The sequence below is a fragment of the Passer domesticus genome, chromosome 6 (genome assembly GCF_036417665.1).
Source record: "Passer domesticus isolate bPasDom1 chromosome 6, bPasDom1.hap1, whole genome shotgun sequence".
NCBI lineage: Eukaryota > Metazoa > Chordata > Aves > Passeriformes > Passeridae > Passer > Passer domesticus.
In genome coordinates, this window is record NC_087479.1 from 34,218,337 (window position 1) to 34,237,210 (window position 18,874).

The 18,874-nt window shown below is 44.4% G+C and overlaps 1 protein-coding gene and 1 long non-coding RNA gene across 6 annotated transcripts in view; one reads left to right on the plus strand and one right to left on the minus strand.

Moving 5' to 3' along the window:
• Positions 1-18,874, plus strand: part of SMOC1 (SPARC related modular calcium binding 1) — a 163,623-nt gene that overhangs the window by 12,566 nt on the left and 132,183 nt on the right. The window contains exon 1 of one of the 5 annotated variants that reach the window (XM_064424382.1): positions 177-325. The exons of the other annotated variants lie outside the window; for them this stretch is intronic. Within the exon in view, the coding sequence (XP_064280452.1) occupies positions 311-325 (15 nt within the window). The 5' untranslated portion in view covers positions 177-310. Of the gene's footprint in view, positions 1-176; positions 326-18,874 lie in introns of those variants that run through there. 5 annotated transcript variants of the gene reach the window in all.
• Positions 11,516-18,712, minus strand: LOC135303097 (uncharacterized). The gene is made up of 3 exons (XR_010364619.1): positions 16,182-18,712; positions 15,187-15,378; positions 11,516-13,833 (listed from the first exon to the last, which is right to left on the minus strand). It is a non-coding gene; the product is annotated as an uncharacterized LOC135303097 (long non-coding RNA).

Below are 18,874 nucleotides of genomic sequence, written 5' to 3' on the forward strand. Positions count from 1 at the left end.
AACACCTGCCATTAAGGTTACTCAAACACCTCCATTATAAAGACCTATGTTCAGCTGTTCTTTGGCAAGTTTCACCCACCTGGAAAGAAGGATTGAGTTTACTTCTCCTAAAGGCTGAATAAAAAGAGGAGACAGAGAGTGCTTGCAGCTGGTGGTGAAACACGGCTGGCTGGTACAGGAGCCTCAGCTGCACCACTCTGCTGAGTGATGGTGTTTTTGCCAGAAGGCCACAGTGGCCTTTTGATAAAACGTGTTCTCTGTGCCTGTAGTATCAGGTTGGAAGGACTGTGTAAGCAGGCTCTGTCAGCTGATGAGGAAGGATGGGGTGAGTAGCATGGTGCTGGTGTTGTGGTGTACTGCTGTGTTCTCACATGCGCTTGAGGCTGCCAGCTAGGCCAATATCTGTTGCCCATGCTGGCTGTGAATCCTGAGCTCTACCCAGCCTGAGCCAGGCAAGCTGCTGAAGCCAGCCTGCTTCTGCTCTCTCCAGCCCCCAGGGCCTTCTTTGGTTCTGACTTTCCCTGATGCCTGTCAGCTCCCTGGCTTCCTCCCTCTCCTGCTGATGACTCCTGCACAGAGGGACACAAGGTAAATGTAGACTGGCCACCTCAGCACGGGAGAGTCTGGGACATGCAGCACACACTGCCATGCATGCTTGAGAACTAAGATTCGCAGTCAGTGTGATTTTGGTGCAAGCTGTCATGCACCTTGCAGACCTGTAGGGCTGGTACACCCTTGGTGTCAGGCCTGATGGTCCTTGTAGGTGAGGCAGGATAATGCAATGGAATACAGAAAGCTGGTGCTGCCTGCCTGGCTCAGCCAGGCTCCTTACCTGAATAAGGCCTGCAAGACCATGGCTGCTGTGGTGGAGGATCACTGGGAGGGTAGTAATTCTAGCCGGTGCTCAGGGAGGGGCTGTTTTGCCCAGGTGCTTGGTATGAAGCACTGAAGACCTGTGATGCCATGGGATAGGTGTTGATCATGTGTGTGATGTGTACAGCTCCCTAGTTTTTAAGAGGAAGTACAGAATGAATAAGGAATGAATAAGGAGACTTGCTAGATGAAACAAATTTGTCCTGGATTCACACTGGTATTTAGGAAGTATTGAAATCTTGTTAATTTTATGGACTCCTGGATTTTTCAGCCCCTGTGAATGTATCTTCTGTAGAGCAATCATCCCCTAAAGGTGCCTTCTCATGTGGTAACTGTCCTTCAGGTTTTTTATGGAGTTTAATTATGGATTGCTGCAGAAAGGTCTCTGCTCCACTTGAAGAAAGCAGTAGCAACATTAGGTTGTTATTCTGTAGTAGTTCAGCACTAGAGGGGGATGTAGCACGTGCTTTACATCCAGCAGGTTTCCTACACACATGCAACAATATTTTACAACGGTGTTTAGGAGGAGGCTGTTTCTTTAATTGCCAACATAAAGATTTTTGTCTTGCAGGGGCAATTTTCTTGCATTGAATGAAAATCAGAGAGGCTGCTATTTGCCAAGCCTTAAAAGACTGTGCTTGTAGTCAATTAATTTTGTAATGTTTCATGTGTGTCTTGGATATTGGGGCCTCAGAACTTTCCTTCAGGCAATTTTCAGGTGTTTTTCTTTTTTTTGGGTTTGTTTGTTTTTTGTTCTTTGGTGGGTTTTTTTGGTGTATGGCTGACATGAGCAAGCCGAGGCTACTCTTTAGTTTGGCTATAGCTCTAATGCAGGCTGCTGGCTGGAAGAGTCTGAGCTCTGCCCTTCTTACCAAGGGGACATTTCGTGTGCTATGCTGTGGGACTGCAGTTTGTTGTGGTAGCGAGTCCTGCAAGTAGCTGAACAAAGATGTAAAGCCAAATCCACACAGCTCCACTTGCTTGGAAAGCTGCACATTTCTGTTTTCAGCAAAAATGGCTCTTCAACTTTGAAGAGGTCCCAGTAATAAAAACCAGTTGTCTACTTCATGCATGAGCAAAATACTTGGCAAAAAGAGCTGCTGCCTTGAGGTTTTGCAGAAGCTGGTCAAATTCCTGTCCTCTTGTTTTCCTCCTGATCTCCAGTGAGCAATTCTTATTCCATGTTTTACACAACAGTGCAGGAGTGTGCCTGTGTGAGGAGGTGACTTGCTAGCCTGTTAGCCAGGGAATTTCTCTGTTTGCCTTTGGGAATGGCACTTTGTGAGAGGAGCAACCAGGCAGCGTATGCTATGTTTATGTACAAAGGTGGCTGTAGTAGAAGGTGAGAATGTCATTTGCTGAAGGAAACCTATATTCAAGCCAGTGGCTAGAGACACTCACAGATCCAAATGTTGGCAGTTTGCTCTATGGGAGATCATCATGTGTGCCCCCATACCCTCCTCTCCTTTTTCCTGCTTGTACCCTGGAATTGCACACGGCTGTGGTTCCCACCTCGCGCTGAGAGAAATGTCGGCTAGCCAGAAAAGATGTCCCCATTCACATTTCCACACAGAAACTTTTCTTTCCCTATTTTAGTGCCTGTAATTACTTCTTTACTCCAGTGCCAGCAATCTTCCATCAGGCATCGTTATTAATGGAGAGAAAAGAGAAGGGAAGGGAGGGAGAGAAAGAGAGAGTGCCACAAAACTTAATTTAATCGCAGCACCCCATGCTCAATTTAACAGACACAACAGCTCAGAATGGGGTCCCTGTGCAACGGGAGGGCAGGCAGTGGAGCGTCCCTGGAAAGAATTAATTGTGGATGACAATGTGTAAACAGTGCAGATGAATAGGGCATGCAGGTGTGAGGCACCGGGGCCATCCCGGGGACTTTTTCACACGAATTTCAGCTCCTTCACTGCTGACCTGCTCCCGAAAACGTGATTAGTGTCGGCGTTGGGAAACCATTCAGGGTGTCAGGATTTGGCACATATTAACTAGCCCTGGGGAAGAGGGGAGGGAGCACATGGGGGCTATGAAAGGAGGAAGTCTGGCGGACAAGGGGATTGTTAAAGGGCCAGAAAATCCTCATTGCTCTGAGGTGCCCTTGCTGCTTGGAGGAAAATGGAAGGGAGCCGAAGCAGAATAGAGCTCTAAGGCACTCTAGCCCTTACTGAGCTATGTGGAAAACAAGATAATGCATTGTGAAATACTTTTCTTTGAGTGTCTTCATAAATATTAGTGATATTTGTATTAATGACTTTTCTTGGCTGTGGCTTTCCCAGTTCTGGACTCTTCAGCTTGAGAGACAAACAGTCAAAACAACCAGGAAAGTTAATGACACAACAGTGCTGAGAACAGGGAATATCTCCTGGGTATCATATGGAGATTGTTCAGAGGGCAAAAATGCAGCTTCATAATTATGTACTCTATATGTACAGTGATACAGACAGGGGGTTGTACAATGGGCCCAATCTACCAAGCCTGGGTCAGATGCTCTTAAATTATGCTCCTTGTGCCAGCCTGGCTTTCTGCATCCAAGCAGGGGAGTTGCATGCAGAGAGTAGACAAGGTTACTGATATATTTTCCTACTTGTAAGAGTGATGCAAGGGGAAGGATGGAACCTGATGAGGACTACCATAAATACCAGTGCTTCTGCTGGATTCTATTATGCTCTTTCTTCCTTGCTGGAAATCCTTTCCCTGCCTGCCTTGTGACTTGGGCAGCATGGCAGGAGTGCTGTGTAGGTGTCTCCTGAGATTCACAGCTTTGAGCTCCCTAGACCACTGCAGCCCAAAGACTTGGGTCTCACATAATATAGCAAAAATAAAAGTTACTCTAATTGCAAACATACTTGTGGATGTGAAGGTGAGGTTGGATTCTTGCTGGCCTGGTGATGAAAAAGGGCATGGCCATCGGTGCTGGTTTGGCAGTGCAGATATCTGTGTGGGTGGCAAAGTGGATCAGCCTCTTCCTAGGCTGTTTTGGCTTGGAGAGATGGAGTAGGTGGCGAGGGGAGGACATGAAACATCATCACAGAAACCACGAAGGCAAGTGTAGAAATCCCACCTCCAATTCAGAATTGCTCTTAGTCGCTGTTGGAAAATTACCTGCTTACTTTGCTTAGTAACTCACAATTGTATGACAGACTAGCTCATCATCCTTTTGAAAAAAGGCTGGTAGTGGTCATAGCTGCCTCCAAGGCATGTTGTGGGGCTGAGGGAACAGAGAACTTCTGTGCTTGGGTCATGGAAGTCGTGCCTTTAGTCCTGATTGTGGCAACTGGAGATGATTTCTGTGGTAAATCTTTGGAAACTAGCAATGGCTATGTGGGAAAGTTACTCCTTAAGCACTAAAGTAACCTGGCAATGCCTGTATGCTCAGTTAAATTGTTAATGGGCAAGAAAGTGGATGTGACATGGAAAGCTGAATGCGAGAGGGAGTATTGTGAGAATCTGGCAAAACTCGATTGCCATTAAACCCAGGGATATCTAGATTAATAAGAAATAATGGCACAGGCTTTATGCAGTACAAGCCTACAGAAAGGCCATGTTGAGTTGTGTTAGCTCAGGCATGGAGGAGATGGGGCTAAGGGAAGCTCAGTAATTTGCACGCAGTGAAAATTGGACAGCTGAAGAAAGTGAGGATGTGTGTCCCCAGTCAGTTGTGTTAAACTTAAGACCATAGCTCTAGTTTGAAATTTTATAGAATCCTCACACCAGGTGTTTAACATGGTGCTGCATGTGAAATATGCTCCTGTGGAAACAAATTGTCTTTTCTTGTGAGGATGCCAAATTAATACAGAGGTTCTCAGGCTTCATGAGAAATCGGAGCAAGGGGGGAGGTTTAGAAGCCATACAGGGATGTACCCCTTCTCGAGGCAGTTCTGCTGTTGTCAGTGGTACCTAGCATGGGGTCTGGGCCTGGCCAGGGTGATGATGATGGGGCTGGGCTCCGGGGCATTGTGATCTTTGTAAAGGTGCTGGTTGGGTTGTGGTGCAAGTGGGAGGATCTGCTGCCCTTCTAGGCTGCAGAAAGTCTTGAATACAAGCTCATTGTGACTGTGAGTTGAGTGATGGATTTACCCACAACAATCTGAACTGTTTACATTAGAATTCCTGATGCTAGTCCCAAGTTATTGTGCAGTTCTTGTAGCTCTTCTTCTTAGTGCTTTTTCCTCACATCACGTGCCCTTTTTCAGATCTATCAGTTTATTGATAAAGACCCTCAAGCATCCTGGGCCATGACTTCTGATCCATCCCACTAGTTAACCAGGGGGACAGCTCGGATCTAAAAGCAGATGTAGCTGAAAATCAGCTTAGTTGCCTGACTTTTCTTTTTAATGTGAAAATGTGACTCGATGTGACAAAAGGAGATATATACTCTTCTCCGAAATCAAGGCAACAATATTGAAAAATCTTAACTCTGAGGAAAAACATCTCAGAGGGGGAAAAAGGCATGTTGCTTAAAATTAAATAAAGACTCAATTGGATAAATAGTTCAAATTGTGTAAAATTCTTAATGGTGGCTCATTTGCCCAGCTCTGCTAAAAGTCCCCAGCTTTCTCACAAACACTTCTGCAGTTGATATTGGTTATCATATCTGATGAATTTGACGATATACAAAGTCCAGCTTTGCATGTGTTTGTGTGCTGTGAGAGAGCATTAAGCAAAAAAACTTGTCTGCTTTCAGCCCTCTGCCAGTGCCCAGGCAACACTGGAATACAGTGTTGGTGCTGTAGATACAGAATCTAAGTAACTTATTTTCCTGGTAACGAGGCTGGAGCAAAGGTGCCTTCAGAACAGGTTACAGCAGGGGGCAAGAATCAGGAACTCTAGAGTGAGATGGAGCAGTCTGCCCTAGGAAAGAAGACCTGAAGCTCTGGGTGAATAGAGCCACTGGCACCAGGTGAGGATAAACCCTGGATCTGCCAGGGGGAGGAGACTTGGGAACATCGAGAAAAGGCTGTGAGGGTGAATTCACTCAGGCCAGTGAGAGATCTCACAGCTTATTCTCTGTGGGGTCATTAATCACCTTATCTTAGCTGGTCTGCTTGCAAGTAGTGCTGGTCTGGCTGCAGCACAGAAATGCAGTGGTATGGCAACACCGATACAGAGAAATTTTGAAAAGCACAGCCTCTGCTGATTTGTGGGTGATCTGAGATATAATTAAATGTTGTAGAGCTTACAGACAAGATATATTTCTCTCAAGCTGGAGATGGGTTGAGTAATTTCAGTAAAATAAATCTGTATGAAGCGTTCAGCCAATGCTCAGATGAAGTACATTCTGAGTAACTTGCTTTTTTCTGACAAGTTTTTGAAGTCTGCATTTATAACTTCTGCTGGGAGTGCCTGCAGAACTTTTAAGCCTCACTTCACAGAAAGGCTTATTGCATATTTTTTATTTTCTAATCAGTGCCTACACTAAGGCAGAGGACTTGCAGTACTGATTTCTCAGTGCAAATGGTTTTCCTGGAAAATATTTTTCTTGGGTGTAGACCATGAGTTTGAAGGTAAACAAGGCACCTTCTTTAGTTCCAATAGTTTAACTGTATTAATTGAACTGAAAACCAAAAACCCATTAATCCTAGCTGTTACACAGTGGTGGATGGCTACTAATGCCATCTGTTCTGGAACAGGCACCAAACTGGTTCTGCTGGGATGCTCAGTCTGACTGTCCAGCTAGAGAAAGCCAATCCCCTGCACTGCTAAGCCCTGTCCTCTGGCTGGGATGGTCTGACTCTGCTGGCATGGTCAGAAACAAAGAGTTTGGTTCATTGCTGGCTCCAGCTGCAGTGGTCAAGCATAGGGCTGCTTGACAAATGCTCCCAGACATGAATCGTGTGTCTTATTATCCATTTCTGTGTTCCTTGAACTCTTTCTTTACCACCCCTGCATCTCCATTTCCATTCCTCAATTGAGAGAGACAACCTGCACCTAACTAGTTTTCCCTTGTAGTCCTGGTTATGCCATATATCCATTTTTGAGTTTGCTATTTCTGATACTGCTAAGCAGGCTATCTCAGGCTGATATGCTCTTACAGGTATGGCTACCAGGCATGCTGGCCTGGCAAGGCCCCATTTCCCAGAATGTTCCCCAGTGCTCCACTCCAGCTGTCTTGTGGTTCGGCTGTTGCTCACACACGTTCCCCATAACCACATGAGGGATCCAGCCAGCCCTCACAGCACCACCTGTACCCTTTGCCAGCTTCTCACAATATTCCCTCTCACATTCAGCTTTCCACGTCATATCCACTTTCTTGCCTGTTAGCTTCCAGACTCCCTCCAGGTAGCTCAACCTCAGGCCATGGACCAGCTGGCAGTTTGGTGCCCATGTGTTAGCCCCATCCTCCCACCTGTGGAGTTATTATTTGCTCGTAAATAATCCATATGAAGACTATTAATATATTTATTGGATGACATAAATCAACTTGTTACTGAAAAGTCTTGCCTTTTTGAGGATATACGACAAGAAAGCCAAGGCAGAGGTCCTGTCTGAGCAGTTGTATGTTCTGCTTTCCAGCTAATGCCAAAAGGCAGGACTGTTTAATAACAAAGCGGACTCAAAGGAGGTGGTCGTGAAATGTTTGTGGATGTCCCTGCATGTTCCTTGGCAAGTCTATGGTATCACCTCTTGTACCCTGAGGGTGGTGAAACGATTCAGCTTGGTTGTTTCTTTCACACCTTCAAGAATGTGTGAGGTGTCATTTTGGATCTGCTAAGCAATGCTGGATGCCTGCCCAAACAAAATTGCTGGCCATGGGAACAGTTGAAGTCCTTATGAGAGAGGCTTGGGGGAGAGGGCGTGAAAGCAGCCAATGGCAAAAGCACCCATGAGGTGTTGTCTGTGTCTCTGCCCTTCCCTCAGCACTCCAATTTTGCATCTCTGCTGAGCCCCAGTGAAGCAGTTCCTCCTGCCCAGCCAAGGGCAGGGAGAAGTGTTCTCCATTCAGGGGTGCTGGGTGAGCTGAAGCACCTGCAGCCACACCGCTTGCTCCCAAGAGAGACAGCTGCTGCAGCTCTGCTCTCACCCTCCTGCCATCTACCTGCTCACCTCCAGCTGGCAGCCACAGACCTGTGCCAGGCACTGCTGGGCTCTTTATGCCCTGGAGGTTGGCACGCCTGGGGAAAGATCCTTTATGAGATGGACTCTCATGCGTCTTGGACATGAGGACCACAAAATTTATAATAAGGTAAAGAACTTGTTGTGAGACCACAAATGAATAGGTAACCCACACCTGAGGGGAATGGGTCTACCTTAGTTTTCTGCCTTCAAAACTAAGTGAGATTATCCTAGCTGTGAGTGCCCATTAGATTTGTATTCATCCATATGCTTCAAATGGATTGCAGCAGAAGCACTCCTTAAATTTTCATTTGCAAACTAAATTCCTGCTGGATTAAACCTATTAGAGAATATGAGCTCTTTATGCACAAACAGTCTGTTTGACCTCTGTTTGCATGGCAAGATTTTGGCCTGTAATTATTTCCCAAATATGTTGGGCTACTATGTATCCTAGGTAATAATAACATAATTTATATTACCTACTTTAAAAAGCCAGAGAAATTGGATTTTTTAAAAGAGAAGGTAATGTTTAGAGAGAGAGAGTAAGATGCTGAAAGATCTGAAAATATCTCATAATAGAAATGCACAGAAAGCTCTTTTAACCACACCAAAGAGTCTCATTCTCTCCATATTTTGAGCACCTTTGGCTTCCTTTGCATATATAAAAGGTGAAGTATTTGGCTAGTTCCCAGCCAAGACTGCACACCCAGGATTCCACCCAGCTTCTCCACTCCAGTCGTGCACACAGTTTTACCTGTTTTGCCAATGAAGGAGCTGGTGGGCTGTGCAGCCTTGGCTGGTGCCAATGCTTGGCCTCAAAAATTTTAGTGGTTAGGTGTTGGTGGCCACACGCTGGGATGGTTGCAAAAAGTTTGGCTGAAAAATGTTTTCTGAAAAATGTACGAGGATCAGTCCTCTGACAGCATACACTTCTGCTCTACCAACTAAACTTACTGAAGAATCAACCTTTTCTTTGATGCATGGAGCCTGGCAATGTATCTCCATCTTTGGGTCACATTCAGGAGACTGATTATTACTGCTGTCAATGAGAAAGGACATTTTACAGCAGGCCTGATGGCTTGCATAGGTATTTAGGGCCAGACCAGAGATCAGTGCCAGTATCTGGCACAGCTGGTACTGCCACATCTGAGACAGCCCCATGGGTGCCCCTAGCAGTGATTTCCTGTCTGGGCTTTTTGGAGCCCAGAAGGGACTTACAGGCTGATTCAGGTATCAGAGAGGCAACCATTAGTAAAAAAAAAGATGTGTTGCACATATAAGTGGGGAGTGGCTGTCTCTCTGGGGGAGGGAAGCTCCACCACTGGGTAGCTGGCACATGAACAAACTCTTTCTGTACCTCAAATGTGAAGCAAGGCCTGGGGTTCTAATATAATGCCCGACCAAAAGCTTGTTTTAGTAAATGGAGAGTACTCTGAAAACTTTGTTGTAGGCCTGAGACAAAAATAGTGCATACTTTGGGGAGGACTTGCACAGTCCAGAAGCAATGGAGGCTCTTCACAAAAGTGGGGCAGGTCCTGTGCTGCCAGCAAGTCCCTGCACCCACATGGGTATTGTCACTAAGTAGGTTTGTGGAAGAGAAGTCTCTTTGGCTATGCTGGAATGACATGGGATTGTGTTCCTCCTGCAACCTGAGAGCATTTCTGAAGAGCTTCATGGGCTGTGTGGATCAGGAAGAGACTGTAATGAACACATTAGAGATCTACAAGTTCTGAGGAGACCATAGGTATGCCTCCGAAGAGGTCTGTTCTTTAAGTCAAGTGGCACATTCTGTGAGGACTCTTGTTTTCTAAGGAGCAGCTTTGGCAGAGGTGCCATATGCACGGGGCTCTGGCATCCACCTGCTGTGCTGCTAGAACAGGTGTGTGTATTTGGGAGGCATTTCTACACACACACAGCAGGGTCCTTGTACACAAATGTATGTGTGTCTGTCTCTTATGTGGCTGTGTTCCTTTGAACTGATCCAGTGAGGTGAATGGGAGGTGGGTAAAGCCTGCAAGCCTGCTCATGGGAGTACCACTTTGCATGAGACATCCTTGTTTTGAAGCAGACGACTGTTCTCAGCAGACTGCAGCCTTTTCCCCTTCTCCTTTTGTATTTTTCAGTATGAAAATACTGAATATACTTTGCCTTTCTGAGGTTTTCCTTGCGATACAAGAAACACATCTTTGTCAGTGCTTTATGTAGCCCTAACACCTGAGGAAGCAAATGGCAAGCAGTGGAGCCTGATGGTGCTCAGCACACTCCTGGGAAGTCTTCTTGATCAGCCCCATAAGCTGTGTTCTCTCTTCCTGCTCTCCGCTTTATCCCCAGTGTGTATTACACTTGCCCCAGCTTTGCAGAGATAATTTGCACTCTCCTAGTTCATTAGCTGCTACCCCCTCCTGTCTATGGGCAAAAAAAAGCCCTTACTGTTCAAAAGAACACATGCAGCAATCATTAATGCTGACCCTAATTGTGCCAATTCAAACCACTCAATAGCTCTAATTAAAACCTCTCTTGTGCAGGGCACTGAACAGTAACAAAACTGTCACCCTGAACAATCAAATCATGGAGCTAAGAAATTTTTTTCCCTCTGTTGTTCAAATGTTGTTGCTGCTGTCGGAAGGGTCATCTGAAGGGATTAAGTATGGGGCTTTTGTAGCCTGCAAAGCTGGTGGGAGTAGGTGGGGGAATATCTAAACCCAACCAATATCTTTTGGTCACAGTTTGAAATCAGAAGACGCCAACTTTTTTCCAGGTCTCCTTTCATCCACTTTACCCACCCCCATACAGCAAGCAACACCTGCAAAGTAGACAGGCTGTTGGTTATGAGACACATGGACACCACAAGTCAACTTAAACATCTGCAAAGGAGGGGGTGAGGGGGAAACCCAGGCGTTCCTATCCCTACAACCTTGTTTCTCAGGGTCCTGACTACACTTTCCTGTGCACCATAAATAACTCTGCAATTACATTAATTGGTTGCATATTTGTTGACACAGGGGTGGACAAGGGTAGGTTATGGTGGGAGGATTTTTTGCTTTCAGTGCAATTTTATACTACTTTCTTCAGATGTGCTTTAATCCCCACTTTCCCTCCCCCCATTATTTAGAGTTCTCATGTCTTTCAGAATAACTTTATAAGCATGTGGGTGGGAGGGGGGAGCAGGAAAAAAAGAGCGTTAAAATTAATTTGATGGCACCCATGCACACACATCTGTTCTGCTGTGTTTCTCTAGCAAAGTCTATCAATCAAAAGGAAAAGGTTGATATGTATCACAGTGGGATATTTCAAAAAGCTGGATGCAACCAATTGCGTGCTGGAAGGTTTTATTCTGCACTGAGTTTCTGATAAGAATAAAAAGATCAAAACGGTGTGCATGTATACCCATATTTTATTTAATATTTCCCATTTTTTTGAGAAGGTGGTGAAATTAATGGAGCAATAGAGTTAACTACCAAAAATTCCAGTCTTGGTATATTTCTGTTTATTGTTGTGCGTGTTGTGATCCCAGGTTTGGGCTTCAGAGGTAGGAGCCTGACAGTGCTGCAAGCACTTTTGTATCTGTGCTTCTGTTTTAGATCATTACAGGAACACATGCTAGCTACGCTATGTGGTTCTGGGTTCAAACCACCATCTCAGAGTACTTGGTATGGGGTACTTCACTGAGTCTTTCCTTCCAGTGCCTCCTTGACTTGCTTTCTTTTGCTAGTAGTAATCAGAGTTGCAGTGAGAAAGTTCATGGCATGTTGTGTTTCATCTTTCCTCCTTTCTTCTCTTCTTAGCTGACACCATAGAGTGCTGGCAGTCTGCCTCTTCAAACACGCTGAGCACTTCGCTAGAAACCACCTTGGTTGTTTCTTGTTCTGACTGCTGGGCTGTGCTGTGTGCTGGTACAACATTGCCTTGTCTCAGCAGCGAAGCTGTTTCATTTAGTGATGGATTAAACAGCCCATACTTAGAGTACAGCTTGACTCAGCCTTTAAGCATTTAGCATTGGTTAGTGATGAAGCACAAAATCTTGATGCATGAAGACATATTCATATGTATAGAAGCAACAGTACAAAACCTAAGAATGTTTTTAAAACATTTTGAGGTGAACAGTCTCTTGTGCAAAACTCTTTGCAGACTTGGCCATATGAGCAGATAGGTTCAGGATATGGTCTATTTTTACCAGTTTGCCTCAGACCCTGTGAGTACTAGCCTGGAGTCACTAGGAGGACCACACTCTTTTCTAAAATGGGTTGTGTTGCACTGTGTGTGATGATGCTGACCCACTTCTGCCCTTGTGCCACCACTGAGTGATAATGAAACACTCTGTAGCTTCCAGTAGCAATGTGCTCTTACAATGGGATGAAGAGAAATAGTGACACTACTATATAGCATTCAAATGAGTACATTTCAGAGCAAGGTCACTTCATCAGCAGCACTGGAGAGAAGAAACCAGAGCTCTTTGACAGTTTTGTTGTCTATTGGGGGCAATGGGACATAGCAAACATGTCTTATACTTCTTTACACTCGCTCAAGAAGGGGAAATAAGGCAGGGGGGGTTTTGACCAGCCCTAGGTGCTTTCAGCCAAGCTGAGAACAAACCCCAGGATCCTAGTATCTCATCTAGCTTCTGGAAAGCAGCAGCTCTTTTTCTGAGCTGATTCTCTCCTGTGCTCATATAGGAAGCTCTGTGTGTCTCTGTTATCTGTTGAGCTGAGGATAGGGGATTTCTGCAAAACAGACTCCAGTGTAGATTCCCATCACTTTCTGTACGGATCTCCCACGGTCCTGTCTGCCCTTCCGTCTCATTCCTTGCCCCCATTTTCTAGGCAGCAATGCTGGAGTCTAGCCTCTTGACTAAGCTGTTGCACTTTAATTTTCAACAGGCCCCTATTGCTCTTGCACCTTGTGTGTGGTCTTTGAACGTTATGTGGCTCGGCAGCTGGGAATAGTGAGTGGGTGGGCAATTTAAAACAGAAAAGACTCTGTATCAGCACAGGGCTGAGGTTTGAACTCTGCTCAGCTTTGGATACATGTAGCTGGTTCTCAGGGCTGTGATTTAAGTGCCGTTTTGCTGGTGTCAGTGTGAAAATTAAATCAGTGCTAAGAAACTGGTAGGGAAGAAAAAACAAACTTTCCTTGCCTGATAACAAGTGTTACTCTTGGCCCCGGTGAAATATTGAGGGATCAAGGCAACTTAGAATGTATTCTGCTATTTTGTCACCATTTTGCCTCTACAGCTGAGAAGACAAAGAGTGCCTAATTTGATATCAGGATTTCTTTGCTGGAATATATTTCCAAGCTGTTTCATGCCATTTAGAACATAAATCTGATTCTGAGTTTCCTGAAGATATGGACTGCTAATGGAGAGAGGCAGATGAGGGGGGTGCTAAACCCATGAGAAAAAATACTTCATTGCATTCGTCTGAGCGTTTCTGTGAGGCAAGGTAAATGTGCTCAAGCAACAAAATATAGTCCCAATATCATAACTTTCTGAACTCACAGGGTCTGGTCCTCAGTTGCTTGCCTCTCCTTTTTGTTGCTGTCTGTGCTGGTGGATGATCACATGGAGGGGAGGTCAGGCAAAAGACCCTGCCTCCCATGAGCCCTGGCCTGATTCCCACACACACTTCTTTTGCACTTCTGATGGTGAGCCCACTCGGCATGGGTATAGAGTTCTCATGTATGGGGGGATTCACTAGCTGTTCTCCTTCGCATTTGCAGCCCAGAGTACCAAGTCCTCAAAATTTCAGAGGTTGTTTTTTCCCCACCCACTTTCCATCTATCCCACCCAGGTAGACAGGATGAGCAGAAGGAATCCTTGCCTTGATAAGATTGATAAATGAGGTTGGAACAGATCTCTTTTCTGGAGTCCATATGGAGTCCAACCCAACTTCAAAATCATAGCTGACAAAATAAGAAAAAAAAAATTGGCAAGTCACTAAGTACTTCTAAAGATTCTAAAGGTTAAAGATATGGTCGATTGGCATTCTGTTTAGAGCCTGGAGTGATATTATATTTGCTTTACAGAATTCAAAGGAGTGCACAATTTACATTAGAAATCTATTAGATAGATATTTGGAAGAGTCATTTAATTTTCCAGTGCCACATATATACCCATCATTCACTACCACTGCAGTGGGCCTCATATTGATTTTTAGCATTATACCCTATAATTTGCAAAACACAAGTAAGAGTAAAAAGGCCAAACAATGAGAATATCCTTGTTTTCAAAGAGCTGGCAGATTACAGACTAACTTCAGCTATGTCATTGTAGTGATTCCACCCTTAAAAATAGGTATGTACTGAAGTACCATGAAAAAACATACTGAAGATTAAATGAGCAGTACTGCCTCTTTACTACATCTTGCACCTTACTGCATTCCTTTCTTTTTGGTTTCATTTTGTTCTGTTTTCACAATAATACTGGGGTATGGCCAACAGTCTCTTCCCATGATGGAATAATATAGGTGCATGAAGGTATGCCTGGGGTATTAGGATCAGATGGATGGGCACTAGTGAGAGGTGAGGGTCTGGCATGGTGGGAACTAATCAGGACTACTAGCAACTCTTTGGGAAGCCGAAGTAGTGCAACCAGGACCAATACAATTTAATATACCTTCTAGAGAAAAAATCTGAACAGAATTTCTCTATGAAGTATAATTAATGAAGTGGCAGACTCTGAATGGATTTCATGGGAAAAGGTTTGAAATCCTGTTTGACAAAGCTTTTTGTTCAAGTATAAGTGAATATTCTACAAAGAGCTTCCAGGATGAAAAGCCCAATAAGACACTTATTTTTTACTAACAGGGTTTCTGTTTCATTCAAGCATATATATATATATATACATACTAATTAGCTTCCATGAAACTCTGAGACTCTCTTTTTTTTACATAATCCAGCAAATACACCCCAAAACATGCTGAACACCCCAAAGCAATGCATCTCTGCTTCTGAACAAGTGTCAGTACTTTGCAGTAGCAGCAACTGACTGTTCTTCCATAATGGGAAGAGGTTGTTTGCCATACACCAGTACTATTATGAAAACAAAAAAGAAAGGAATGCAGTAGAATGTCAGATGTAGTAAAAAGCTGTGTTGACAGTGGGAGACACTGTAAAATTGCTGTATGCTGTGATTTGAAACTTTTTGAACCCAATGATGTCTGATTTCCACCCTCATAATCAATGAGTCAAACTTAGTCCTCCCCACACTCCACTAACTCTACTTATGGCTGGAAAGCTGGGGAAATTGTATTCCACCTCATTTTAGGGTGACTGAACAGATTCTCTCTTTCTGTGGTTGCTGTTCTTCATAGGGTCATGAATGTGCTCAGCTGTGGCTTTTCAGTCTTTTCTCTGGACTGCCCCAAACTTGCCTCTAGATGGAGATTTGCAGGTGTCAGCATAGTAGAAAAGGTTCTTCTGCTACTGCAGGTTCTCAGCAATTAAGACCTGGCAGCAATGGATGATTCTCTGATTAAAATCGTCCAAATGATTCAATGGGCACAAAGTTACAAAAAAAACCCCACCAAACAAACCCAAAAACAAACAAAAAACACCCCCAAACAAACAAACAAAAAGCTCTAAATTTTGTATTGTTACAACCCACAAAAACAAATTATACAGCAAATTTCCCACATTCTTCTCTACCTCTTTTTAAAATTGTGACAACAAGTGACATCTAAACCTCTCGCAGGAGTGATTGTAGCATCTACTGACTTAAAAAAGAACCTCTAACAGTAAATTAGTCCCTAAAAGCAATTACATCGTATTTGGATTATTCAGAATAATCTGAATTTGCAGATTATTCTCTATTGAAAGTTGAATAATCATTTCTACTAAACATGTGCAAGAGGGGATTTGTGCCCTGATGGAAGCTGAGGCAGATAAATCACATGATGGTTCTGAGTGCCAATACTGTTTAAAAGAGGACAGTGATCTTCTGAAACTTGTTTGAGGACAAGACAAGTAGAAGCAGAGGCAAATAATCAAAGCAATCAAACAGTTCTCCCTGAGCAGCTGTCAAGACCACCAATATACACGTCCTGTGCCATGAGTTTGTGGTGATGCATGTGATATGCAAGCACCATAGCAACGAGATATTAATCATCGACACAGACGGGCACAGGCTGGGCTAAGTCCTCAGAGGTGCAGGTCGTAGGCTGCATCTCATGTACACAACAAGCCCCAGCGGTACCAGTTTCAGTGCTACCTTACCAGCATTGCATAGCTGAATTTATTATGGCTCAACTTACATCTTCCTCTGAAGGATCCATGTGTTGGGCCTGGTGTACAAATGCCTGGACATGAAGAACAACTTCTTTTCCTGTTCTGTGTCCCTCTCTCTTTGTGGTTTTTAGTTACAGACTCTGGGCAAGTTTGCTAGTGAGACATCACTGATTGAAGTGGCTCTGTGCCAGCAGTATTTGGCACTCTGAGTGATGGCAGGGTTTCTCAGAAGAGTTCAAGTGAGAAGATTAGGTGTCCAATTCCTCTTATGTTTGGTCAATGGCTTTCTCTTGGCTCATCAGCATCTCTGCAATGCCAATGACACCCAGTGCAGGCACTTCATACTTGCCAGCAACCTGAGACAAACAACAGACAATTTAATGGCCCAAAGCTTTCTGTTTCTCTAGTTTATTCTATTTACCTAGAGTTTTCTTTGATGACACACCAGTAAAGTGCACCTATACAAACTAGAGTGCCGGACACAGTGTGCCAAAGAGTTAGGCACACATTTTCAATGGTGAAAGTGACCACTGGGAAAGACTTGTGCATTTTCTGTCTTAATGGTGTCTTTAAACAGAGCTTAGATATCCCTCCAGTCTCCTGAATGGTGACTTTCTGAAATTTTTGGGGTCAGAACAGCTCAGTAAGATTTAGTGGTGATACATAGGCCAGGCTATGAAGTCTCTTCTGCACTAAGGCAGTTACTGTCCACAAGGGAAATATTTCTCACTACAGAGAAATACCTGGCCATGGCTGGGAGTACATGTGGCAAGGCTATGAACAAGGCTTTGACAATGAAGGGGTTTCTGTATTTGGGAATTTCTGAACCTCTCTGGAACTTTTACTTGGTGTTAAGGTGCTGCTGGTGTCAGAGCCTCATAGGCACTGGTGTATAGGTTTCCAGTGTAGCTGGTATTCTCTATTAGGGATTAAGAAAACAATTACTTTTTCATGGTGGTAACAAACATCTAGCATAGAGATCCTGATATCCTTGTGTTTGTGTGTGAAAAATACACCAAAGAAAGGTATTCATGTTTAAAGTACAAGTGATAACACATGAAGACAAAACACAAAATAGGTCAGATGCAAAAATCCCCCTACGAAATTGGAGAGGAGAATGTAGGCAAGTGTAATATTGTTATCTGGACTGGAATTTAATCAAGACTTAAGTATGAGGTGATGTGGTACTTCAGTGGCGGGATCACTGCCTCAACAAAACCGTACTAGATTCTGCCTGTCTTTTCACAGATTCAGGTGTGCACAAGCATAACTTGCCCAACCTCAACCAAGCTGATCCTGATATCCACAAGGACATTCATATTCAGATCTCCCAGCTCTTCCCCTCCTCTTCCTTTCAAGGTCTCTCTGCTTGTGTCATGTGGAATGGCATATGTTCAGGTGTGGATCAGACAGACTTTGAAATGGAAAATCAGAGGATACCACAGGCCATACCAGAGAAGAGCTGGCAAAGCTTAGAACCAGGCTGGCAGAGTGGTGAGGGTTAGCACTAAGGTAGGCTTGTATGGGGTGCTGTTTTTGGAGTCCCAGAGAAATCTGTAAGCCAACAATAATGAATACTGGCAGAGCTCCATGTGAGTAACAAATGGCTTATCCTGTCTAGGCCAATGACAAAAATGTTACATATTGGCATTTTTAATTTTTTTTAATTTTTTTTTTTTAAGAAAAGGGAGATTAAAGCAACCGCTATACCTAACCACTCTGCTTTGCTCTGATAAGATGCCAGAATTACATGACTTCTACTGTGTAACAAGGTTCTTTGTGTGGGTGTAGCAGCCCCTCCCCATACCTAGCGGATACACTCCAGGGAATTTTTGCAAGTGTGAGTATTGCCTCTTGTAAGGTCACTGAGTAAAGAAAGGTAATACACTGTGTGAAAAAATGTCATGTTTTGTGTGTTTCCATAAAAGCACCACAAACCAGTCCTACGTAAAGGTTATTATCACTATTACATGTAGAGCAATGACCTCCCATGTATATTACTCTGCAGTATGTTGGGCCTCTGTCCTGCCCTCCATCAAACTCAACCCAGTAATTTGAAAATTAAGGACTCGATGTAAATGCAAGCCAGGCTAGTTCACAAGATCTCTCCACTGCTCAGTCTCTCTGTCAGGTTGGCTTGGCATTACTCGCTGTCTCCAATGCTCAGGCTCTACAGCTTACTGCCATTACAATGCCATGGTACTGCTCCCTCTTTAGACATGCCTGTAGATACTGGGCCTTGCTGGTAGATGTATCTCCATTTTCCCCCTCTTCTCCTGCTTCTGCTCCACGGCTGCACTAACTTGTATGATGATGCTCACTTTCTACCCAAACTTCCCATTACTGAGTGCCTGGTGCTTGGACGAACTGGGACCCACGTGCAGTCTCTAAGGGCTTGTCATCTCAAGCGGTACCAAACCTGGACTTGGGATATTTTCCCCAGGTGCAAGGCATGTATTACCAAAGACCCTGAACACATCACCTGCATGAGATCTGAAGGATTTGCTGGGCAATACAAAGCACTGGGTGCCGGGGCTACCTGTGCGGCTGGGAAGGGAGAAGATCTTCAGGGAGAGGTAGGCTGTGGCTGTAGCTCAGCCCTGCCTCGGCACGGAGGTGACACGAGCATCTGCGCTCCCTGAGACAGGAGCTTGCTCCTACAGCAGCCTTGGCCCCAGAGCCAGGACCAAATGAACGCGGTTTGTGGACCCTGCGGTGG